Genomic DNA, 26580 nt, shown 5'->3' with positions numbered 1-26580 from the left:
CACCTCCCTGGCCTGGGATCAAACTCGTGCTGCAGTGGTTGTGGACAACTTCCAAGTGCTACATCGTAACTCCTCTCGCCACAATGGAGGCCCCCTTTTATTACTGTTAATTTCAGGACTTGTAATGAACTGATTAAGCTATTTCAAACATGAAATATGGAGTGAGACAGACATGGCGGAGACAGACAGACATGGCGGAGTGAGGTCCCCTGTATAAGCTTCCATGGCTGTGAAGTGTCAGTCTGGCTTCTCCCAGGCTCTTCATCCCTTTGCTGTGCTCCTTTGTAACTCAGAGGGAGATAATGTTTAGCCCTATTTTGGAGACCGGGAAAGTGTGTTGAGTTGATACTTTTTTTTTTTTTTTAAGATTAATTTTTTATGCATACAAGAGCTGGGGTACAGGCCAGAGATGAGGGGGGTGAGAGGATTCACCAGAGACAGAGCGGGGAACAGAACAGGCAGACTGACTGAAATACGCTGCTGAGGGAGCAGCAGGTGAGACAGGAGAGGTCTGCTGTGCAATGTGGGTCACCTCCCTGGCGGGGGATCGAACTCTTGCTGCAGTGGCTGCGGATTTCTTCATAGTGCTTCCCAGTGCGGGTGCTTAACCCCTTGCACCACTAGGGAGGCTCCAATTTTGGTTTTGACTGTTTCATTTTTGTTTCTTTTTCCCTGTTTCTCGCTATTCTTTTTGGATGACTTTCCTTAGTATTTCTATTTCTTCCTTTTCTGTGGGTGTCTATTCTGGGTTTTCAGTTAGTGGATACCGTGATTGTTTTATGTGAATTCCTATGATTTGGGTCCTCTATGAGCTGGCGTCTGCTCTCCTACATTTAACTGTATGTAGTGGCTCTACCCATCTCTTCCTGTCTCTTAATATTCATTAACTCACAGCATTCTTGCTCTTGGTACCAATATTCTGTTGCTCTTGTTTTGCTCAGGAGTTTGTGCTTCACTTTTTCTTTTCTTGTAGAACTCTTTTTAGAAGAGTATTTAAAGAATCTCATTAGCTTGTTTTTCTGAGAAAGCCTTTATTAACTCTTCATACTTAATTTTGCAGGATAGACAATTCTTGACTAACAATTCTTGTCCTTGAGGCTTCCGAATATTTCCTTTCACTCTTCTTGCCTGGAGAGTGTTTGACAGAAAACCTAATATGAGATCCCTTTTAAGTTACTATATCTCTTTTTGCAAAATATTTCCTTTGTCTCTGATTTTTGGTAATTCGACGATGTCTCTGGGTATAGAATTTTCTTCATCTAAGATTTTAAGTGTTCCCTCTGCTTGCTGGGCTTCATATTTAATTCACTGTGTAGATTTGGGGAGTTCTCATTTTTCTGAATAGGGTTACTCCTATTTCTTTTTCTTCTGGGATAATGATTTTTCATAGGTTTCCTCTTCTAGTTGAGATATTTCTCAGTTTCCTCATTCTTCTGTTAAAGATTTATTTATGCATAAAAGAACTGGGGTACAGGCCAGATGTTTGGGGATGAGAGGATTCACCAGAGACTGAGTGGGGAACAGAAAAGGCAGATTGACTGAAATACACTGCTGAGGGGAGCAGCAAGCAAGTCAGGAGAGGTCTGCTGTGCCGTGTGGGTCACCTGCTTGGCCTGGGATTGAACTCGTGCTGCAGTGGCTGCGGACACCTTCCTAGTGCCACCTCTTAACTCCTTGAGCCACGAGGGAGGCCCCTAATTCTTGTTTTGATTCTCTCCTAAATGTGTAATTTGTTCATTTGAGTTTTCGACAGCTAAAATCCTTCCGTCATTTTGATTCAATTTAAAATGTCTGCATTTCTTTCAAAATATTTTTATATAATCTTTGTGTGGGGGGGGGGAAGACCCTCGCCGGTGGCACAGGGATCAAACTGGCGCTGCAGAGGCTGCGGGCAGCCTCACAACCCAGCGCTCAACTGCTGAGCCACCAGGGGAGGCCCTATATAATCTCTTTAGTGAAGAATTCTTTGTGACTGGCTCTCCTTCCTGAGATTGTTGTGTCTGCCTATCTGCCTTTCATTGACCCTCTAGTACCTAATTTGACATTTTTTATATTGTCGGTTTCTCTATTTCTGTCTCCTATATATAGATGTCCTGGACTTCTGTCTTCATTTTACTACCCGCCCCCCGTGTCAGATTATTAGGAAGACTTGTGGAAGGGCAGGAGGGGCGGGGCCAGGAAGATCTGGAGCACAGAGCATAGCTGAGCAGCAGGCACAGAGAAGAGACCTTCTGCTGCACCACATGCGCTCTAGCTCCATGCCCCCTTTCGGGGGCTGACTCCCACACTCCTTGTGGGTAGCTCCCTGGCCGGGGCTTGAACTCAGGCCACAGCGGTGAGAGCGCTGAGACTAACCCCCTAGGCCATCCTGGAGGCCCCGCCAGGAGCTTAGTTAAATGGAGCCTTTAACCTTTATTAGGAGGCTTCAGGAGAACTACTGACAGCTGCTTCTCCAGCAAGTCAGAAGAGAGTACGGCTGCCCTTCCCTTCCCTTAGTGATCATCACTGTCTCCTCCTAGGGCCCCTGGGCGCTGAGGGAAGATGGCTTTCAGCAGCACCTCCATGTCTTCATTGGTGACAAGAGGGGGGCAAAGTATGGGGATTTTTCAAGTCTAAAGTATTTTTCATTGATGAATCAGAAGAAAAACCTACACAGTTCAGAAAGTAATCAGGATTGTACTGATCCTGAAAGATTTCTTTGGTGATGATCGTGTGTAAAATCAATATTTATAAGTTTCTAGAGATTTAACTATGCAGACTTCTGATGTCCTCATAGAATAATGAATGCTCTTAGCGAGCTGAAGAGACTCAAAAAAACAAACTAAATAATCCAGTCACAAAATGGGCAGAAGAGATAAAAAGGAACTTCTCCAAAGAGGAAATGCAAATGGCCAACAGGCATATGAAAAAATGTTCAGCATCACTTGCAATCAGGGAAATGCAAATCAAAACTACCATGAGATACCACCTTACACCAGTGAGAATAGCACATATTAAAAAAACTAGCAACAACAAATGTTGGCGAGGGTGTGGAGAAAAAGGAACTCTTCTGCACTGCTGATGGGAGTGCAAACTGGTCCAGCCACTGTGGAGAGCTGTGTGGAGATTTCTGGACCTACTAAACATACAGCTTCCATAGGATCCAGCAATTCCACTCCTAGGTATTTACCCAAAGGACACAGATACATTAATTCTAAAGGGCACCTGCACCCCTATGTTTATAGCAGCACTGTTTACAATAGCTAAGCTTTGGAAACAACCCAAATGCCCAAAAATAGATGACTGGATCAAGAAGATGTGGTCCATATACACCATGGAATATCACTCAGCATTCAAAAAAGACAAACTCATGCCATTTGCAGCAACATGGATGGAGCTGGAAGGGATCATGCTCAGCGAAATAAGCCAGAAAGAAGACGAAAAACACTGGATGGTCTCACTCATAGCAGGAATTTAGAAACCAGCAAAGCACCTGTAGTCCATGACCTTAGTCTATCCTTTGCACTTGTTTTCTTCACGTTGTATAGAAGAAATGGATTAAGTAGAAGAAGCCATACATTTCTGGGCATTAAAGAATAGTTTGTGTGGTTGTTCAGAATCATCTTGGAAGGTGCAGTGATTTATCTCTCCATATCCTCCAGCTATTTCTTAGCTCGTGTCTTCTAGTGCCACCGTCTCTTCTCCCATCAGCATACACTCTGTTTGCCTTCCTTGCTCCTAGAAGCTGCCCAAGGACAAATGACAATATTCTAAGATCTTTCCAGGCCCTCCATGGATGGCAGTGGTTTCATATCACGCTTAAACAATCTCCTGAGATTGTGACCTGAGAGGTCCCGGCTCGGGGGATCGTCCACAGACCACGGCTGTACTCCATGCTCCGACCTGATGCTCTCCTCAGGATCGGGAACACAATGCCCTAGGGACACCAGGTGACTGTAGGTCTCCAGCATCACATCCCAGTACAGGGTCCTCCAAGCTTCACTCAGGCACTGCCCACTCCTCCCAGGTGAAGTTCACAGCCACGTCTTCAAATGACACTGTCCCTTCTGAGGGAACATTTCTCATCTCAGGGCCGGCAGCCTCGGGGCGCCCCAGCGCTACATTTTACTTTTTTTAAAAGATTTTTATTTATGCATAGAAGAACTGTGGTGTTGGCCAGGTGTTGGGAGTGTAGGGGTGTGTGTGTGTGAGAGGATTGACCAGGGACAGAGTGGTGAGTAGCACAGGCAGATCTACTGAAATGCACTGCTGAGGGGAGCAGAAAGAGACAAGAGAGGTCTGCTGTGCCATGTGGGTTAGCTTCCTGGCCGGGGATGGAACTCATGAGGAAGTGGCTGGTGATAGCTGGATAGCGCTGAGACTTTAACCTCTGTGCCAACAGGGAGGCCCCAAAATGAGCCAAATTTAAAAGGACAAATGTTAAATGATCCCACTTACAAAGTTCTGAAAACAGAGGATTAAGATGCTCTGATGTTATACCTATTTTCAACTCAGTTTTTAAAGTCTTGTGTCCAGCAGAAATAGAGCTGTACTTCTATACCAGAGCCTGTAATTCAACAGCAGCACTACTTCAGGCCAGATCATTCTTTGCTGTGGGGCTGTCCTGTGCATCGTAGCTTGTGTAGCACTGTACCTGGCTTTGACTAGATGCCTGCAGCACCTCTGATGACAATCAGAGGTATGTGCAGAAAACGCCACTGTCCCTTGATAGAGGTCATACTAATCCCTGTGGAGAACCACTGATCTGGACTAACTTTGCTAATTGTTGTTTGATGCTCAGCCACAGGAGTCTTTCCCCTAGAGAGGGTCATTTTATTGGCTTTACCACTTGTATGGTAAATATAGTGACCTTATGAAGTAGCATCCTCAAGAAAATGACAGATTTCTAGGATTGTGGTATAATGCAGTAAGACACATTTGACAGAGATTTAACAAAATTCTTTAATAAAATTTATAAAAAAGAATATTTTCAGAATTGTTTTCCTTTCCCACCCTCAAAGAAAATACAAAATTATCAGCACCCACACACAGACACTCAAAAACTACAGTGGCGTTCTCTCTACAGACCTGCATTACTTTAAATTACTGCAAAATCATGGCAATGCCTAAAAGTGATTGCAGAAATGATCCTTTTCTTCTAAAAACAGTTGACAGCGGCGCTCCTTAGATAACCAGACAAAAAGAATTTTGCCAAATCAAGGTTTTCCCTCCACATAACCCTTCAGAGCAATGATTTCTTCCTTCTGCTAAAACTTGCTAATAGTCTCAGTTTTCTCAGTTCCCATGTACTCTTGACCAAGACTGTCCGTAGGCACATGGAGATTCTGCCCTTCAGATACTAGCCATGCATGGCTCACGACTCCTGCTAGAAAACATGTTTAGCTCTAGAAGAATGAAGGAGTCTCCAGGTAGACCCACTCAACCATCCTGTCTGCCGTGTTGCCACGCCAAAGATACCCTCTCCTGCAGTCTCCAAAGCCCACTCGTCATGTGTCCCCTCTCCTGTAATAAGCCACCTTCTGGCTTTGCAGCACTTCAGGCACTGTCTTGAGCCTTGGAATCACTCATTTTTATGAAAAACAGTAAAAAGTAAGTGGTATCTGAAAGTTCATCACATTTTCTGGGTTAAGAGTTCATGTTTAGAACCACAGTACCATTTATTGACATTCTTAGGACATTCCATTCCAACTCAGAGCAAGTAAATGGGCAGATGCCCATTTCAGGTTACGTGCTCAGGAGCTAGAAAAGGAAAGCTATGAAAGCACTGGAGGACACAGTGGGCAGACCAAAGGAAAAAAAAAAAATCTAAGAACGCACACTTTCTGCTCCTGACAACAACTGTCTGGGGCAATGTAATGGAATTCAAAGGAATTCTTAGTGGATTTGAGAAGCTGAAAGACCAGTGCCGCAATAGGAGAGGAAAAGCTTATGTTTATGAGCCAATTACAGATTGCCTACGTACAAAACAAGACGGGCAGTAGGGTATCTTTTGGACGTTGCCACCATGTAGCATCCAAGCAGTAGGTCAACCTTTGTAGCACATACAGATTACATCTAGAAAGTAAAAAATTCTAACTTCTTTCCCGATCAGTCTCTCTGCCCCAGAAATTCAAGTGAGAGGAATTGAAAAACATTTCTGAGCACACGAGTACAGAGACCTGGCTCTCCGCGTCTGTCTCGAGTCCTAGTCGTCCTCTCCGCCGCCGTACATGTCGGCCAGCTTCTTGAAGCGATTGCCCCACTCGTTCAGGTAGTCATAGTCCTGGTCCTGGTCCGACTCTGAGGAGTTCAGAGAGCTCAGACTGGAAGCTTCGGAACCATTTCCTTCGTAGTCAAACACCAGCAGAGAGTCGTAAGGTGGGGCTGTGGGGTCACCGTCCGCCGCCTTCAGGTTCTGGAGGAGAAGAGGACCTCTCAGTTAACGGAATCTCATACCTGTCCTCTCAGGCCCACAGCCGCCTCCTGATGCCTGAAGTACCTACACAATGACACACCCTCCCCCTCCTTGGGGCTCCAGGAGCAGCAACCACTGCCGGGGACACCTGTATGACACTGACACAAAGGCAGATGTGTGTCTTCTCCCTCTAAAGCAAAATGGTAAATTGTATAGCCAGGAGAGAGGCACCGAACCATCAGAACGGGCAGAGCTAAAAACAATGAGGACGGTGGTCCAGGCTACATTTTCAGCCTGGAAAGGTCAGGAAGGACTCAATTTTCTTTATGTATTTTTATAACTCACATTTTTAAAATTGCAAACATTTTGGTGATTGAAAAACAGGCTGCAAGGGCATGTGGATTGAGGAAAAAACCCGACTCCAAATACATCTCAGAGGCATGATTTAAATGGGCCCTTTTTATTTTTTTAAAGATTTATTTATTTATTTATTCATTTATTTATAAAAGCACTGGGTATAGTCAGAAGGGCGGGAGGGTGAGAGAATTCACTAGAGCCAGAGCGGGGAGCAGAGCAGGCAGAAGGACCGAAGCACACTGCTGAGGGGAGCAGCGGGTGGTAGGAGAGGTCTGCGCGCCATGTGGGACCCTCCTCTGGTGGCCGGGGAGCAGCCGGGGATCGAACTGGCGCTGCAGAGGCTGCGGGCAGCCTTGCAACCCAGCGCTCAACTGCTGTGCCACCGGGGAGGCCCTAAATGGGCCCTTTCAAAGAGCCCGTGGCTGGGCTACCTCCCCACTGCTATACTTCGTGGAATTTCTGGTGACAATCCAGCAGCAAGCAAAAGCAGTCCCTTCCTAAAGACTCCCACAGAGCACCCAAAGACCTTCAGGAAAAAAACCTGAAAATCAGTCTATTCTGGCACCAGTGTTCCTACCCCTAGTTCTTCCTCATCTTATCTTAAAATCTCATTAATTTCATGACTTATTTTCCACCATCCCTTACAGACAGAGATCATTTTGTTGACCGTTTTCATCAAGACCATGTAATGGCAAGTTCACAGCAGCTTCGGGTGCACGACAGCTTGCTAGAGAAGAAAGGGATTTGCTCTCTCTGCTGCCCTGCCTGCTGCTTGACTGGAATACAGACTAAAGGCCTGGAAGTGTGGCAACCATCTTGTGCTTACAAAGCAACAAGCCAGAGAACAAGGATCTGCACACTTGGATCAGGTAGCATAAAGTTGGAAAAGGCTATTGCACTAACCTAGACTACTTACCTCAGCCTTCTGTTTGCACAAAATCTGCTTAAGCCTCTGGTATCTACAGCTGAATGCATAGAGTAGCAGTGTTATTTTTCTGGCCCTGGGGGCAGATTTGTGATATACATTTACTACTCTATCCCAACCTATTGCATACCATAGTGGGATGCAGAGGAAAGGGATGCATGAATAAAACCAAGTTGTATCTACTTTGAATTCTTAGTTTACTGTATGAACTCTGCCAATTCACTGCAACCAATTCTAAATGCTGTTAGTTCTGAAATGGTGAGACACCAAAAAAAAATAGGGCTCAGACATCATGTACGGTGAGGACATGCAAAGAATCTCATGACTCCTTCTCTTACTTTGACACAACTGCTCCTTTCTAAATTTTGGGGTGAGATGTGTGTTGCCTTTTGACTTTGCTTACTTCATCGATAAAGTTTCCAATTTCGTCAGGATTGGCAGGGCGCGGTCGGTACTGAGGCACGGTCATTAGGGTTGGTGCCACATCATTGCGTGTCACTTCAGGCCGAGCATCCAGGCCTCTATGCAACTGGCTTAAGTCAAAATCCTTTAAAGAGAAAGGTAAAAGTAAAAAAAGTTATAAATCCAGGACTCACTCGGGCTTACAGACTGCAGCACTGCCTAATGCCTTAGCCACCACCGTTATAGTTTTCAACCTAAGAGTCGCCAGAAGAGCTCTGGAAATGCATGGACGGAACAGTCGTGAGGAGCGGTTACAGGTAAGTTAACTGTACCTTTCTTATCCATTAATTTGGGCTTTGTCGTAGGACTTGTCCAGGGGCCAGTAACACACGGACATAAGTCTAGGCTTTACGTGCACATTTGACTAACCTGCTGATACAAATTGATGCAGACACAGCCCCAGACACAACTCAAAATAGAGCCACTGAGCCCAGCTGCTCTAGACTGAGTATTTCAGACCTCCCCATGTGAAAGCCTGATCCCCAAAGCAAGCACTGACATTTGAATCAATAGCTGTTATTCCATATCCAGAACTCACAGTCCTCACTTTATGGCCTGAATCTAAAGCAGAACTCTGGGAGAAGTCCTCTCTATTTCCCTTTCTAAGGAGAATAGGCCGTTTGCAAACACTCTGGAAAATCCCTGCATGAGGATAATTAAGATCATCTCCACAAGCAGGGAAAATAAAAAAAAAAATCTAAGAATACAAAAAGCAAAAATAAGTTCGCACAGCTAAAAGTGCAAGGGAAACCAACTATTCAAACAGATCAGTTGTTCATTGAGGTAATTTCAGCTCATGTCCTGAGAGTAGTTCTGAATGAGAATGAACAACAGCCTTCCTAGTTGTGACCGGGCAGGTTCCTCAGCTGCTCCCTACCTCTGCTCATTCAACCTGGTGCACAACAGTAAGCGATCAATGTTAGCAAAGGTACAGCGATGGTGATGGCTAATGACCATGTCTCTCTTCCTAGCTTAAAATCCACACAGTGACACAGAGCTGCTGCAGCTGTTTGCCTTGTCCTGGCCATTGCTTCCTCCACGTTGAGATCCCATTAAGCTTCTCACCACAGTTTAAAAGACCCACCTGGTCTTCTTCTCCGCCTCCTTCTTCATCATAGTAGTAAACATTATCTCTGGTGTCATCTTCAGGGGGTAGTAAGGGCTCCTTGACCACTCTTCTCCTCCGGATGAGCAAGAGGAGCAGCAGGACTAGGACTGGGGAGGAGGAGAGAACCGTGAGGACCCAAGCGACTATTTGCACCCCTGCCATGCACACCAGGCTGGTGGCTCTCCCATCCCCTAAAGTTAACATCTGCAGCATGACAGAATGGCGGTTCATGTGAACTCAGGCAGCTATTTCCCCAAATCCAGGGGCGTGTTATGGGCAAAGGCCCTGTGCAGGAGCATGCTGGTGTGAGGAAGGAAAGGGGAGGTCAGTGTACGGCGAGTGAGGTGAGACAAGTGGAGACAAGGTCAGGAGGGTGCCTGCAGGGATGGGTGGCACACGGGCAGGACTTGGGCTTTGAGTGGTTAGAGCCACGGAACAGGACTGTCAGCCTAAATGGGGTTGATACAAACATAATCAGTTAAAGGGGGTGGGCACAGCCTATAAAAATCAATTTCCAAAGTTCTCATCTGATCTTGGGCTATTTCTAGGATGTCATAAGTTGCTTAACAACAGGGATACATTCTGAGAAAGGTGCCACTAGGTGATTTCACTGTGTGACTGTCCCTGAGTGTACTATACAACCCTCCCTTCCTCTTAGTCACTGACACCGTGCACGCCCGCCCCACTGCCAAGTTTAATTGGGTGTGTGAACACCCAGTTTAGACTGGGAACTTGCAGGCTCCCATGGAGGCAGGAGCGTGTGCGTGTGTGTCCCCCACATGCAGTCTCCAAGGTAGGTGCCTTCCACTCCCCGATCAGCCTTCCTCCAGGGTGGAATGTAGAAGCGGTGGGGAGCTCGCTTGCTCTGGCCGTGCTGCTGAGGACAGTGCCACAGGGCCTCGCTGCCTCGAGTGTGGCCAAGGTCCTGTGTGCCTAACTGAGAACTGGTAAGAAATGTGGAAGCTGAGGCCCTACCCCATACCTGCTGGACCAGAATTCTCATCCTGGTCCAGCACACATGGTCAGTATATACTCGAGCTCGATCAATACCTTCTTGAAGGATGAAAGCACAACTTAGTAGAAGGATGGGGTTCTGTGTTGACTTAACAGAACAGGCTGCGTTTTGACCTTAGACCCACAAGCCAGCAATGTTCAGTAAGAGATGAACCTCCCCATGTTTATAAGTCAAAGGCTTATAAGGCAACCTGCTGCTTGTACTTACTCAGGAAAGCGAGGATTCCTCCAAGTATGCCCAGGAGAGCAGGAACTTGCAATCCAGCTTCGGCAAGTGGCACGGCACGCTTACATTTGTTGGTGACAGGCCCTTCACAGTCACACACATACGCATCTAAGGTGGTCACCTGGTCTTTTTGCTCGTTATCTGTGAGCTTGAGACTTATTTTGTGCTCGCCCAATTCTAAGGATTTCTTGGGCATCAAAATGATAGATTCCTTGTCTGAAAAGAAGCAACAAAAAATACAATGGGGAAAGGGAAGGAAAAAGCTCATTCTAGAATAAAATTACAAGGGAATGAAAGACATTCCAAAGTGAATAAAGAAAACATCTGCCTGGACTGTGATTACTGGGCAGTGTGGCAGAGTTGGCATCCCAGAAAGGAAAGGGTTAGAATTCCTCAAAGGTAGAAGTGGCAAGGAAACAAGTACCAATGGCAAGGGGTGACATCTGAAAGCTGAGAAGGGACATTCAGAAAAGTCACAGGGGCCAAGGAAACACGGGTGACTAAATGGGCCGAGTTCCCACCTAACTCTTTGTACTGAACGGTCCAGTTGGCGCTTGAGCCATGGATCAGTTCTGCTGTGAAGGGAAACGTGTTGGGGGGAAGATCGGGATCAATGATGGTGATGTCCTGAGGCTGAGGGTTCCTCTGGCAGAAATCAACGTTTCGAGGATCTGGTATGGGGGCATTGTCATTCACATCAAGCAGGAAAAGGAGGAGGGTTCCCGTTCCTGTCATAGCTGGAGAACCTAAGAGAAAATACAGAGGAAGGTAGCATCTTCAGGAACACGGATGAATCCATATTAGCTCCATCAGACCAAATTCAAATCCGGTCTGGCTCTCCAGGGACCCATCACCACCCCACCCACAGAGCCTGCCGTGCTGCCGTGCCTGCGGCTTCCTCGCCCCTGTGTCCATTCCCCACGTGGGCAACACAATTATTCAAGTTATTCCTCACACCGCAGACACCCTCCTGCCTCCACAGAGCTGTCCTTTAAGCACCTGCCCACTACCCACTATGAATCACTTAACCACCCAAAGAAGTCCTCGCTGTTGCCTACCAGGTCCTCCCTTTCTGATCTTCTATAGTTTTAATGTCATGATTAGAGCAACGTCCTGCAAGTTGCTTTTCAAACAACAACTCGCACTTCTATCTGCACCTTGTTTACAGCCTGACACCTGAGACTATAAAGAAACTGAAGGAAGAAAAATCATCAATATTAATATATTATAGGGGAAAGAGGTCTACATCTCAAACCTGTTAACAGATGTGAATGATGAGAATGTATCGACTTTTTCCGTTTTTAAAAAAGGATGAAAAATAACAGCATAAAATATCTTAATCATTCAGTCTAATGTTCGATCTTAATCATTTTCAGTCTAATATCACAGTATAAGTGATATTCACTCTGTTGTGCAATCCATAATTTTTCCATGTCCTCAATGCTCTTCCCCATGCCTTTTTAAGGCTGAAAACATCCCATTTGAGGTACATACATTTTGTTTATCCATTTATCCCTGGGTGGACCTTTTTGTAATATCAAGTATAATTTAAATATCTTTTGTTTTACATTTTGAATTAGCTCATATTTTCTGAGAAACCTCACTCTGCAATTAAACCTTACAACACTTTGAGTCATGCACCATCATAGTAACACTTGGAGGAATCATTCAGAACCACCACTCCTGAGCCATCAGAATGCTGCAGGTCAGCAAACTAAGGACTTGTCGCCCCAGAGGAGCCCCGCTATATTATCTCTTACAGGCTGTCTAGGCTGCTTTTAAGCTACAAACTGTTTGGTGGCCTCCCAGGCTAAAATATTACTCCCCGGTCACTTACTGAAAGTTTGCCACCCTGAGGCTTATTGGCATTTCTTCCACTCACGGGTAGCAGGGCAGCTGAGGCAGCAGCTAACATTCCCTTTCTGCAAAAGCACCCTGCAATTGGCACCCCATCATGGCGGGGCTTGCCCTGCTCTCTGCTTCCCATCAGCCTACTCCCAAATTACAGGTCTGGGAGCAGGTTTTAGATTTGAACTGACGAGCCCAGGCTTATCCTTCCACGGCGGGCTCCCAGTGCAGAGTGTCGCACCATTCAGCAGCTGCACGCGGCCCCATCACGGCCTAACCTGCCTTGCCCTCTGCTTTCCAGATTGTCAACCTAGAATTACTTACCTCAGGAGGTGGGGGAAGGAGAGGAAAGAAGCAGGTCTCTGTAACAGTGATTCTGCTTCTGAGCATCCAAGTGAGATATTGGGACATAGAGGCATGTACAAGGATGCTTACTCATCACTCATGGAAATAATGAACATTTCCTTTAATGTGTGGTTCCATTTGCTAGATTTATCTAACATTATTTACATGTACCATGGATCTGTCTTAAAGATACATTTTACATTCACTTTTTAAAACTGACATTCTAAGTGTCTTTCTGCGTTTAATAAAGAAAAGCAATAAGCTAGACAGTTATAATAAATTGTACTTCTGGGCCTCCCTGATGGCTCAGGGGCATTAGCGCAGCGCTGTGAAGCTGTCCACAGCCTCTGTAGCGCCAGTTCGATTCCCGGCTGGCCAGGGAGATACCCACATGGCACAGCAGACCTCTCCTGTCTCGCCCACTGCTCCCCTCACCAGTGTTTTCGGTCCATCTGCCTGTTCTGTTCCCCACTCTGTCTGGTGAGGCCTCTCACCCTCCCACACCTCTGGCTGTGCCCCAGTTCTTGTGTAGATAAATACATAAAGCATTAAAAAAAATAATAAATTGTACTTCTGTGTGCATATAAGTGTAGTCACATACAGAATCTGGAAGAGGCCATATTTCACTGATGATGGCCATCTTTACGTAGCCATATGTGATAAGTCATTCTGCTAGCACTTTTATGTAAATTAACTCAATCAGATGTGACAGTATCCTTTTGTCAGATAAAGTAACAGGTACATAAAAATAAGGTAATAAGTCCAAGGCCACACAGGATCTAAGCCCAGGCAGCCTGGGTCATGTGAGGAAGAAGTGGGGTTCAAATATAGACAGACTGGAGAACATGAACTTTTTGCTTGACTTGAGTTGTTTGCATTGTTGACAATGAGAAGACATTCTTAAAAAACAAACAAACAAAAAAACCAAAAAACGCCTGCCTCCCAAAGCATGGTTGGAGGCAGGCGGGGGGAAGCAAGCTAGCCCGGAGCATGAGGCCAAAGACCAGGTGGCAGGTCCAACCTTACCGTCATCGGTGGCTATAATGAGGGCCGTGTACGTGCTGTTCTTCACGTGCTCAGAGTCCTCTCTGTCCATCTCAGCCCGCGTGAAAATGGCTCCAGTCTCTGGATTTATCTCCAGCCAATTGGCGGTATCTCTCCAAATCCGATACCTGAAAAGGCCGAAAGCAGCTCTGGTTTAGGATGAAACAGCAACAGCGGGTAGCTCAAGGCTGCTAAGTTCCTTTGTTCCTATATTTACTGCAATTAAAAACACATATATTTTGGATCACATGAAAGTAAACCCACATCATGAACAGTACACTGATGACATGTACACGATTAGAGTATTTTAAATCAAATCGCGTAAGATTTCTGTAAACACATCCACATATACCCCTACTAAGTATTTTCTAAAAACATGTAATGCCACAGGTATACCCAGCAAAAACAGTAAGTCAGCGCAAGGGGTTAAAACACAACCTATGAAGCTGTCCCCAGCCACTGCAGCACAAGCACAAGTTCAATCCCTGGCCAGGGAGCAACCCACATGGCGCAGCAGACCTCTCCTGTCTCACACGCTGCTTCCCTCAGCAGTGTATTTCCGTCGATCTGCCTGTTCTGTTCCCCACTCTGTCTCTGGTGAATCCTCTCACCTCCCGCATCTCTGGCCTGTACCCCAATTCTTGTATGCACAAAGAAATAAATTTTTAAAAAAAGAATTAAAAAAATTATACTTGGATCATTTGAATAGTCAATCTCCTGCTGTACGCAATACAGCTTGATTTGATTGATTTGCCTTGTAACTCATCTGTGGCAGTGACCCTACCCTTCTGCCATATTCGGGGTCATGTGCCATTGAGTGCCCACAGTATGTGTTGGGGAAGAAAAAGAAGCAAGAAGCGGGGGATGGACAGAAGGAGGTGAACTCTGCTTACCTCCATCAGCAGCTAGACCCTTGTACAGCCCCTCCATGCAAGGGGCTGGTGAGCCCTTTCACTAGGGAATCGGCACTTCCCAGAATAACCGCAGGCATTGATTTCAGGAGACACTTAAACTGTGAATGCACATCAGTGACTGAAATTGACATTGTCCTGATACTGTCCTCAGCAGTCCATACTAGCAGGCAGACAGTGACCAAGGTGCCTGAAATCATAGTAGCTAACACACAGGTGGGTTTGCGCTCTTAGTGTTGCCTTTGAGTTACATTCACTACAGTCCCGTGGGAGCACCATGGATGTGACCAGTGCTCAAAAATTAAGATTATCCTACAAATGATAGAGGTGTTGTGGGTTGGTTTGTGTGTTTAGCATCTGGAGCTGAGTTTAACGTACAGGAACTCAGAGGACGCACAGAGAACCTGGAATGGCCGGAGGGGACTGCGGTCAGGGTGAAGCCCTCACACTTACGTTAGCTTCTGCTTCATAAAGTGGTCCGGATCTTGGGCTGTGTAGGACGTGATTTCCTGGCCCACACCCAAGTCTTCGGGCACTTCCACCCTCTTTTGAGGAGGTACAAAGATGGGGTCTTCGTTCACGTCCTTCACGGTGACGGTCACGGTGGCTGTGGAGGTCTGGAGCTGGACTTCAAAGGCGACCTCGTTTGTCACGATCACACGTAGAACATACTTCTGCTTGGCCTCAAAATCCAAGCCCTAAAGAGCAGGGGAAAGTGAGTTAAATATATTTCATGTTGGAAAAAAAAAAATCCTTGATTATCACTTTAGATAAGCAATATATCAGTGACTCTCACATCTGACCGCATTAGGAAAAGCAAACTTGCTTTTCAAGAATATGGACGGGGGGCCTCCCTGCTGGTGCAAGGGATTAAGCACCGCACTATGAAGCAATCCGCAGTCTCTGCAGCACAAGTTCGATTCCCAGCCAGCCAGGGAGCTACCCACATTGTGAAGCAGACCTCTCCTGTCTCAGCCGCAGCTCCCCTCAGCAGTGAGTCTGCCTGTTCTGTTCCCCACTCTATCTCTGGTGAATCCTCTCATCCCCCACAGCTCTGGCCTATAACCCAGCTCTTGCATGCATAAATAAATAAATCTTAAAAAAAAAAATATGGACGGGGCCTCCCTGGTGGCACAGGCGGTTGAGCGCCACACTGTGAAGCTGTCTGCAGCCTCTGCAGCACGGGTTTGATCCTGGCCGGCGAGAATCCCACCTGGCGCAGCAGACCTCTCCTGTCTCGCCCGCTGCTCCCCTCAGCAGTGTATTTCTTCAGTCTGCCTGTTCTGTTCCCTGCTCTGTCTCTGGTGACTCCTCTCACCCTCCCGCGCATCTGGCCTGTACCCCGGTTCGTGTATAAAAATTAATAAACCTTTAAAAAAAAACAACCAAAAAAAAACCAGAATATGGACGCCTGGGCCCTAACCCCAGAGCCAGTAAATCACAATCTCAAAGGCTGGGGCCTGGGCATTGATGTTCTTCCAAGCTCCCCATGACTCACATGCAGCTATAGTATGTGATGCAACCTCAAAGAATAAAGAACTCCCCCAAAATCTCACATGGCAGACCCTCAGTTAACAAATACTAGCACAGTCAGTTACTCCCTGGAGATGATAAGAATGTACATGCCCTCCGTGACAGCACATACCCCTGCCCTGGTACCACTAAGCTTCGAGGCAGAACATGGAGTTTGGTGTGGATCAGCACAGCGGGCCATGTTAGGGGCTGACCCACCCAAGAAGACACTGAGGCCAGGGAGTGGGCGCAGGGCTGTCAGTTTCTGCATCTTACCAGCTCCCAGTACAAACCTTAGCCGTCTTCAGAATGCCGTCGTTGGTGACTGGGTCTGTGGTGACAACAAATTGCCCCTCGTTATCATTTAATATGGTGTACACAGCTCTCCACGCCGGGGTGTTGGGGGCGTCGTCATCGGTCACTTTGAGGGTGGTGATGTAGGCATCAACCTGGTTCTCCAACACTGACCCCTCGTACTGCAGAGCAAAAAGGAAGATGGGTCAATCAGGAGGCACCCAGTCCCGATAGTGCAGAAGGATCTCTGGGGGCTCAGGGAATACTTTGAGAGCCCTTCTGTGGAGAGGTCTCAGGAGGGGCCCACTCTGATGGAAGTCGAGGATGCCCCCTTCTGGAGTCGGTCCACATACAGGAAGCTGAAAAGTGCAGGTCCCTCCAAGAGCTCAGCACGCTGGCCTCATTGCTGACTGTGGTCTTGAGCAAGGGGCGTAGAGTGGTCCACACCACTGCTACCCCACGCTTTGGGGACATCCCCTTGCACTCAGGCTGGCTTCTAAAATTCTCATGTCAGTCTACAAGGGCTCCCAGCATCCCACCTCCATCTCATCACAAGGTTTTCGGTCCTTGCTGTGCATCAAGCTTGCTCTGGATTCACGGCACCGTGCTCGTGCTAATCCCTCTGCCTAGAACACTCTTCCACTGTCTCCTGCCCCATACTGCCAGCCTCCGATCCAGTCTTAGTATAAACGTTACTGGGGCCTCCCCGGTGGCGCAGCGGTTGAGCGCTGGGTTGCGAAGCAGCCTGCGGCCTCTGCAGCGCCGGTTCGATCCCCGGCTGCTCCCCGGCCACTGGAGGAGGGTCCCACATGGTGCGCAGACCTCTCCTGCCGCCCGCTGCTCCCCTCAGCAGTGTACTTCGGTCCTTCTGCCTGCTCTGCTCCCCGCTCTGGCTCTGGTGAATTCTCCCACCCTCCCGTGCTTCTGACTGTACCCAATGCATGTATAAACAAAACAAACAAACAAATAAATAAATAAATAAAAAGCATGCCTCTATTAAAAAAAATAATAATAAAAAAAAAATAAACGTTACTCCCTGTCACTGTCATTGTGAGACGTCGGTCGCTTCTTATACACACATGCTCAGCTTAGAATAGCGACACTTCTAGTCTCCTAAAAATCCATTCTCCCCTTCTTCACTATGTTGTTGGGGGCAGCTATGTGCCCAGATAAAACACTGTGTGTGCAGCCTTCTTTGTAGATATCTTCCTAGGGCGAGGAGAACCTGGCGTAGCAGTAATGCCTTCTGCACGCCTTCCCGCCCCCACCGCCTTCCTGAGGGAAGCACAGACACGCCGAAGCTCCAGCAGCTCTGCTGGGCCACAAGGGACAGTGGATGTCATGGACCATGACCGCAGGACAAGAAGACAAAGGACTGTTTGCTTATAACTCAAGAGGCAGCTCTCTGTTGCTAACAGAGGGCCTAGGTTTTTTCTAGGTGACTCTCCGCTTTCTCCTTGTCTGCGTTTAATACAAGTGCAAACAATACTTTGCACAAGGTGCCTATCACCCCCCCCCCCCCCCCCCCAGCTAGACTACCAACTCCATGAGAGCAGTATCCTTGTCTGCTTGCTTTGTGATTCTGTCTTCAGTGTTTACCACACTGCCTGGCGTAGACTTGGGTTAATATTGGCTTAATGAGGGCCTCCCCTGGTGGCGCAGGCGGTTGAGCGCCATGCTGTGAAGCTGTCCACAGCTTCTGCAGTGCCAGTCGATCCCAGCCAGGGAGCAAGGGTCCCACATGGCGCGGCAGACCTCTCCTGTCGTGCCCGCTGCCCCCCTCAGCAGTGTATTTCGGTCACTGCCTGTTCTGTTCCCTGCTCTGTCTCTGGTGAATCCTCTCACCCTCCCGTACATCTGGCCTGTACCCCGGTTCTTGTATAAAATAAATAACTTTTTAAAAAAAAAATCTTAAAAAAAATATATTGGCTCGATGAAAAATTAAAACCGGGTATGATTTGCTACCAAGATGCGCAACACAAGGACACAGTAGGTGCTCCCTGACCTTCACCAACCTGTGCCAATAGGCTCCAGGTCACAAAGGGAACAAAGAAGCTCAGCGACAACTGCCACTCCTGTTGGCTTCCTCCTCAAGTCAGCATCCCCTCGAGTCTGGGGAAAGCTATCGAAAGTCTGGCCAGGAGCAACTGCGAAACAAAGGCCCTTCCTCGGAAACCCTCCAGAGAGCTGCAGAATTACCGTGGTGGGGTTGAAGACGGGAGGGTTATCGTTGCTGTCGGTGACTGTGATCACGGCTGTTGCTGTTGTGCTTAAGCCGTCACCATTCATATCAGCAGCTTGAACCACCAGGGTGTACTTGGGAAAACTCTGCGGGAAGATGAATCACATCCCAGTCAGACCACCAGCCATGCCAGGCCCCGCCTAGCCCACCGCATACAAGAGTGTTTTTTATCACCTGCTGAAATTCCTGCCTGCGAGGCGCAAGGCCCCTGGACAGAGTTTACATGCCAAGCTCAGACGTCACCACCCCCATGCCCGCTGGCCACTGGCATCAAAGGAGGTTTGCTTTGTTGTATTGGGTGTAGCTAATGTCAGTCCACCCCATGCCCACCAGATCCTCCTGACCCTGTACCTCCCGGTCCAGGCCGGTGGTGACCACACTGATGATGCCAGTTTCCTTGTGGATGGTGAACATCTTCTTGTGCGGCAGCTCCGGATCCTGGCTGAGGATGGAGTATCCGATGGCAGCGTTGTCGGTGCGCACGTCATCGTCCGCGTCGGTGGCATTGACCTGCATCACAGAGGTCCCTGGAAGCATTGAAGGAGAGGAAGACTCGGTCAGGCTGCACTCTGGGGTCTGTGCAATACCACCACCTTGGTCCTATCCAGTGTTTGGGGGAGGGGCGAAGGGCACCCCTCATGCATTTGCTCATCTCTGAATGTCTCGCTAGAGTGCCGGGGAGGAAGCAAGCGCTCCACCCAATGAGCACTGTTCCGAGAGCTCGGCTTCCCTGCTCGTATTTTGGATGGGGGCGCCTGGGGGTGGGGTACACATGAGGAAGAATATGGGGAAGAAATAACCTGAAACTAAAACATTGTGCCCTGTCTCTGACCCTGTGTAAACGGGGTGTAAAATGAGTGAAGTTACAGAAATTTCCAGTTTGCTGTTCAGCCACAGTTGCATCAGAGAAAATGATTGAGATAATTGCTTTCAAGTGGACGCTCTCTGTAACTGGGTTACAAATATTCAAAAGGGCCAGTTCCCAGAACATCTAGAATAACTCCAAGTCCGTCTACTGACAGTGCTACCATGAACATCTGGGTCTACATATCCCTTCAAATGAGTGCTAGTGTGTTTTTAGGACAAATACCCAGAAGTAGAATAGCTAGATCATAGAGCAATTCTTGTCTCAATTTTGAGGCCCTACCATCCCATTTTCCATGCCTGTGCCAGTCTGCACTCCCACAAGCACGACCCCCAACACTTGTCCCCTATCTGTGTACAATAAGCCATTCTCCTGGGGTGCAGTGAGGGCTCATTATGGGTCAGGTTTGCATTTCCCTGATGAAAAGTTTTGTGTCTTTTTGTAGGTAAACTAATACACACGGAGTTGGCTTCCCAACTTCCGTCCCTATGAAGGAGCTGACTTTGGGGCCTTTAGAATCGAAGTGTCTTTCTGGGTACTCAGCGCCTCTTAGTTGGGCCTACCTGGAAGAGCACCTTCCATGACAGACCCCTCAAAGACCTGCTGGACGAACACTGGCTTGTTGTCATTCTGATCCGTCACCGTGATCACAATCTCCATCGGGTCTTCAATGGCCTCCCCGTTAGACGACACGGCGTGAGAAAAGAGCTGCAAGAGGAGCCAAGTGAGGAGGACGCAGACCCCGAGCGGGAGAAGAGTCGGGAGGGATTGAGCAGACCCCAGCAGGGTGGGCTCCCTGGCCACCTTGCCCTGCCTCCCGGCCCTTTCCTCACACTCGTGCTTCTGCTCGCACCAGGTCAAGGCACTGGCTGGGGTCCTGGCGCGTGTAACAGACTTGCGGGCTGCAGAGCACACCCGCCATTGCCGGCGCCGGGGCTGGCGGTCTGGGCCCAAGGAGACGGCGGTGGAAACCGAAAACACGCCTGACTTGCTCCCAGCAGGAGCACGCCCATGTCCAGGTGAGTGTTCCCGCCGGGCTTTGCTGCCCTTGGCCTCAACGCACGACCTCCCGGCCTCTGAGTCACATCCAGGGCTCAGCAATCGTCTGTGCTCCCCGGTCCCACCACTCTCCTCTTCCTCTGAGTCAGGGACATTCATCCCAAGACCAGGTCAACATCTTAGAGCTAAACTCATTAAGAACTTGTCCCCCCCCCCCGATTCTGAACAAAAAATGAAACACCCCCCAATTTTACCAGGTTCTCCTGTCCCTGAACAGGCCTAGGTGTCGCTTAAACGCTGCACATGTTCGGCGCATGGGGATCTAGCGCTCCGACGTGGAGGGACGGAAACCTTTGGAAGGGGGTGTCCCCGCGCCGGGAAGCTCAGAGCTACTCACAATGTACTGGGGAATATGTTCTCTGTCCAGGGGCATCGTCACGTTCAGTTTCCCTGTTTCTCTTTCAATGACAAACACGCCCACGGGAGGGGAGTCCGCTCCTTGGCCAGTGATGCTGTAGAAAACCTGGGTTTCTTTGTCCCTGTTTGATTTAATCTGAAGAGAGAGGAAAAAAAAAGAATGAGCCAGGAAGGATCCTGACACGGGTCATTTCTCTCTCTCTCCTTCGTCCTCCTCTGCCCAATCCCTCCCAAAGAGACAATTTCCTTCTCTACCTGAACCACGGTTTTGGGAAACGGGCCTTTCTCATTTTCTGGGCAGTTGATGGGGGGGATCACCCAGTCTCTCTTCTGTCTTCTGAGCCCCTGGTGGGAGCCGGGAAATGTGAGCACTTCCCCCTGCGTCCTGGACAGAGAGTCCTGGAAGGAAAGAGACAAAGAACAAAATGAAAAAATTCTGGAGAAACAAGAGGTCAGAGAGCAACCCCCCCCCCCACCCCCCGATCAGCAGCCCAGCCCGGGCAGCGGATGGCTGCACCTCATGCCAAAACAGTCCAAGCAAAACCCAATAAACCCCTTTGCCGCGCAACACTGTGTTCTCTTTGGGTCTTTCTTAAGCGTGCAGCGTTCAAGTAGTCGTTACGTATTATGCCTAAAGGTTTGAGGGTTTGTTGTTATTTTACAAGCTATGTCAAGCCTACATCTCACACTTCTCATTTTTAATAGTATAGTATAGGCCGATGATTGACTAGAGGAGCTTATTCAGCAAGTGCTTATTCAGGTGCTTTAATCTTCTTTTCCTGTTTCTTTTTCATACAGGTCCCCCAAAGTGTAGTGAACAACAGAAATGATCTATGCATAGTTTTGGGAATTGGTACTAAGGGCTACTTTGTGATCAATACAAATTCTTTAATCTTGTTGTGTCATTATGGTTTCCATTTGTTCTAAACGGAAGTGTTGGGACGGGAACCAAAAACACCCCTTTGTGACTTAGAATCAACAGTTTTTGTGTGTGATAGAGAATTTTATGCACACACAGGGAAATAAGATAGTTGAAGATGGAAGGGTAAGATCTTCCAAATTATTTAAGTGTCTTAAAGTGGTCTAGAGGGGACACAGCAAAGGTTCCAGAGGACAACGCCACCCGCTCCCATGTGTCCGAGCACCCACTCAGTCACTGGTCACCGCTTTGCCCAGTGTATTCCAGCCCTAGCTCCTTGCTTTGAAATTTTAGGTCAAAACACAAGGCAGATATAAAATGAGACCAGGTATCAGAAAACCTCGCCATCCTCCATCCCCGCATATTGTTTTACACACACACCCGCCTTCCTGCATGAACCTGCAAAGAAGCAATGCCCCTGTGCCAAAGGAAGGCTATAGAGCCAGGCTGCGAATCCTCACTATGGCACCCCCCTCCTCTTGGGGAGGTTATTTAGCTTCTTTGTCCCAGTTTCTTAACATCTAAAAAATGGGGATAAAATTAGTACCTATATCAGAGTTCTTGAAAGGATTAAATTAGATACTAATGCAGCAGATAAAGCAGTTAAAATAGTGTCTGAGACATAGTAAGTGCTCAATAAATGATAATAATTAAGATAATAGCTATCCTGGCCCAGTTGGAAAACACCAAGTTATGGTTTTGATAAAGCTGGCTTTGGGATCTGGGTCCAGCAGAGGAACAGGCTGTGAAACTGGTTGTCAAGCCGTGTGCTAACCTAGAGTCACCACCGGCTGCATTCGGGGCGCCCAGTGGGCTTCACTGAGTGAATACAAATTCATCCGGCACCTGGAAGAGGAAGATTCTGTCCTGCTCACATGAAGACCCAGAACATTTTCAGAAAATAATAAACTGATAAACAGAGGGATGAGAAAGCTAACATTAAGATCTTTGTGTGTGAAATGAAAGGGAATCATTCCTAAACTCACTGAACTTGGCATTCTTCCCTCGAGCAAAAACAAAGATGCCAGACTGAGCAATTCACCCAGAGACAAAGAGGTGGAAGGTTGGATTTAGTCTTATCCTCTCCTCTCCCCCTAACTTTACTGAGGTAAACTGAGCAGACTGTATACTTGAAGGTCTACAATAACATGTTTTGATAGACACGAGATCTTTCTTGTATGAATTAAAAGGTTAAGATCATCACCCCTTCTCCTAATGGAGGACACCTGACTCCACAAGCGTCCCTTGAACTAGAGACAGATGAAAGTCAATTTCAAACCAGCATGACAGAGTTGCCACCTACTACTCAATAATCCAGTTTTCCTTCCCTTATTGAAAAACAAAAATGTTTTATATATAGCTCAAACTTTAGTATGCAGTGTGTGCAAGTAAAACACCACACCCTACGCTTCACTTTATACACATCATACACTACCCCCTTACTCATCACCTAGAATAAAGATGTGATGACTGGAGCACCAGCAGCCATTTTGGGTTGTGAGGTATCCTTGAGGATGAAAGCACTGTGCTGAGGATGACAGGGCAGAAAGAAGAGGAATCTGGGCTATTGTTGACTCAGGAGTCTCCCTGTTGGCCACAATTTGCCCTTGGAATTTCTTAACTTAAAAGAGAAATGCTCCATTTCGTAAAAGACAAATCACTGTAATTTGTGGGTTTCTACACTGTACATTTGAACCTAATCATGACACAGCAGACATGGAAACAAAGGCAAGTTGGCAGAGGTGGGGTGGAAAAGTTGACAGACCAGGCTTTTGTTCATAAAAGGATTCCACATACAGCACCCCAGCAATAACTCGCGATGCTGAGTTTTTGTGAATGGCAGTTAAATGGAGAGATTAGCCAAGGAGCGATGTTAAAAGAGTTCTACTAAATTTCTCTGGTCTGTTCAATAATGCCAAGGAGAAAAATTAGATCTAATACCAAGGAGTAAAATTAGATCTAGCAGAACTACTAAATTCTGAGGACATCGAGAGTCTTCAGGGAGAAAAACAGGAGCCAGCCTGAAAGGCCCCGGCACTTACAACATGTTCCACACGTCCAAGCAGTGAGGAGGATACAACTAGAATGCCCCCCAGAGAGACATCTTCTGGTGGGAAGCACCATGGGAACAGTTTAAAAAGTGACAAAGGCATTTGGCTTTAGGTAACAATTCTCAGAAATTGTTGCCAAGAATCTGGATGGACAGACATCTTCCACTCATAGCCAATCCACCTGTGTGCCCAGGTGGATTGAATATTTACTGGGCTCCTGGTATGTGCCAGACCCAGGGCCAGACACTGCAAATACCATGGGGAAGACTCTTGTCAAGATTACAGCCCAATGGGGCAAAAGCTCCCCACCAATTCTTCCCTCTCTACTAGAAACAAAGAGCAAAGTGAATCAGACAATTGACTCCTCGGTCACCCTTCCTCCAGGAGTAAGACAGGCAACAATTTCTGAGTCCTTCTCTATATGCCTTGCAGAGTTCTGCCCCTTCATATAGACCCATTCCTGGCTATATATGTATAGCTATGGCTCTATGCATGCAGCCATTATGATCTCCATTTTACAGTTAAGGAAACTCAAGCATAGACAGATTCAATGATTCCCCTGGGGCTTCTCGGGGTGGAAAATGGTAGGGCTGGGATTTCATCCCAGATGAGAGTCCCCGCTCGTACTCTTCCATACCACCTGCAGAAATCCAGGTAAGGCCACCCTGCCATTGTGTGGCCTGATCCCTCTCTGCCGGACAACAACAAAAACCCCCAGACAAGAATCAGTTCAGTTAGAGCCCCGGGGGGGGACCCTTGGCAGTATATGGAGACATTTTTGGCATCAAGTGGATGAGGGCAAGGGATGCTGCTAAAATGGTATAGTTCCCAGGATAACCCCACAAAAATTGTCCAGCCCCAAATGTGAACGGTGCCAAGGCAGGGAACCTTGGATTAGGCGGGCGGCTAAAACAACTCCCAACAAAGAAACACCCCAACGTACGTGATGGCGGTGCTGGTGCTGGCGCGCTGCTACCTTCAGCGTGATCTTGGTGGAGAGCTTCCTGCGGCTGGAGTCCCAGGCGTGGACAAGAAAACTCATTTCTGGATTATGCAGCTGTAGAGCCCTTTTAACCGTAAGCACGCCATCAGGGCCCAGCTTGAAGTGGGTGTTATCGGAATGGTAGACTGTTCTTGGCTGACCGGTGCAGGCTTCAAATCTCACTGCAGGACATAAATCACAGCAGTTAGGAAACTGGGTGGATTAAAGACAAGAACATTCCTTCCCTTACAAAATCGAAATTGATTCATCCGCCAAAACCTTGACTCACACAAAGCAAGCAACAGCAAATCAAAGCATAGTCGCGTGACAGGAAAGCAATGGTGTCAAAGTGGTCAATCTAATCTTTATGTTTTTGACGATTATAGGGTGACTTAACTGCAGCCGGATTTTTCCTTCTCATCTACTTGTTCTGTGTAAACAGTAACCAGTCTAGAGAGTGACTTCATTAGCAACAAGAAAGGGCCCTCTTGTTCAGGTAGCCCTAAAATAAGATACACTGGGGCCTCTCTGGTGGCGCAAGGGGTTAAGACTCCACCTAAGAAGCTATCCACAGCCACTGAAGCACGAGTTCGGTCCCCGGCCAGGAAGATACCCACATGGCGCAGCAGAGCTCTCCTGTCTCACCTGCTGCTCCCCTCAGCAGTGTATTTCAGTCAGTCTGCCTGTTCTGTTCCCCACTCTGTCTCTGGTGAATCCTTGCACCCCCCACCTCTGGCCTGTACCTCAGTTCTTACATGTATAAATAAATCTTTTAAAATAAATAAGGGCCTCCCTGGTGGCGCAAGCAGTTGAGCACAGCACTATGAAGCTATCCGTGGCCTCTGCAGTGCCGGTTTGATCCCCGCCAGCCAAGGAGCAACCCACATGGCGCAGCAAGCCTCCCCTGTCACACCTGCTGCTCCCCTCAGCAGTGCATTTCAGTCTGCCTGTTCTGCTCCCCGCTCTGTCTCTGGTGAATCCTCTTACCCTCCCGCACATCTGGCCTATACCCCGGTTCTTGTATAAATAAATAAATCTAATAAATAAAAAATTAAATAAATCTCCCTATTGAGTCCAACAGTTAAAGACCAAAGTACAGTGAGATGATGTGGATGGTGTACATTCAAGTAAACAGTAACATAACAGTCAGGTGTGTGAACTCTGACCAGAGACCTGGGTTTAAGTGCTAATTCTTTTTTTATTTTTTTTTTTAAGATTTATTTATTTATTTATACAAGCACTGAGTACAGTCAGAAGCACGGGAGGGTGAGAAAATTCAGAGTCAGAGCAGGGAGCAGAGCAGGCAGAAGGACCGAAGTACACTGCTGAGGGGAGCAGCGGGGGCAGGAGAGGTCTGCGCGCCATGTGGGACCCTCCTCCGGTGGCCGGGGAGCAGCCGGGGATCGAACCGGCGCTGCAGAGGCCGTGAGCAGCTTCGCAACCCAGCACTCAACTGCTGCGCCACCGGGGAGGCCCTAAGTGCTAATTCTTATTTCTAACGTTGGGAAAGTTATTTAATCTTTGTATCTCAGTCTATGCAGAAGTAGCACAAAGATAAACACTGTATTAAACTTCGTAAAATAAAAAACTTAATAAACCAGGTCAGCTCTCCTTCGATCCTTTATTCAGTCCCCATAGTATTGCACAAAAGACACTGCCAAGTAA

At 47.6% G+C, this 26580-nt stretch overlaps 1 protein-coding gene across 1 annotated transcript in view; it reads right to left on the bottom strand.

The window, feature by feature from the left end:
* Positions 1 to 6184: 6184 nt before the first annotated feature.
* Positions 6185 to 26580, bottom strand: part of CDH1 (cadherin 1) — a gene marked incomplete at its 3' end in the record, with an annotated part of 66294 nt that continues 45898 nt past the window's right edge. Inside the window, exons 3-16 of the mRNA XM_084256582.1 lie at positions 24877 to 25097; positions 21219 to 21362; positions 20944 to 21099; positions 20111 to 20255; positions 19034 to 19209; positions 18640 to 18768; positions 16440 to 16622; positions 15088 to 15332; positions 13706 to 13851; positions 11008 to 11232; positions 10469 to 10702; positions 9223 to 9353; positions 8080 to 8223; positions 6185 to 6394 (exon numbers count right to left, since the gene is read on the bottom strand). Coding sequence (XP_084112708.1) covers positions 6185 to 6394; positions 8080 to 8223; positions 9223 to 9353; positions 10469 to 10702; positions 11008 to 11232; positions 13706 to 13851; positions 15088 to 15332; positions 16440 to 16622; positions 18640 to 18768; positions 19034 to 19209; positions 20111 to 20255; positions 20944 to 21099; positions 21219 to 21362; positions 24877 to 25097 — 2489 coding nt within the window. The remainder of the gene's footprint in view (positions 6395 to 8079; positions 8224 to 9222; positions 9354 to 10468; positions 10703 to 11007; positions 11233 to 13705; positions 13852 to 15087; positions 15333 to 16439; positions 16623 to 18639; positions 18769 to 19033; positions 19210 to 20110; positions 20256 to 20943; positions 21100 to 21218; positions 21363 to 24876; positions 25098 to 26580) is intronic.

The sequence above is a fragment of the Talpa europaea genome (genome assembly GCF_964194135.1).
Source record: "Talpa europaea genome assembly, chromosome: 16".
Lineage (NCBI taxonomy): Eukaryota > Metazoa > Chordata > Mammalia > Eulipotyphla > Talpidae > Talpa > Talpa europaea.
The sequence above is the reverse complement of the archived record's forward strand: the minus strand, read 5'-3'. Positions and strand labels throughout refer to the sequence as shown.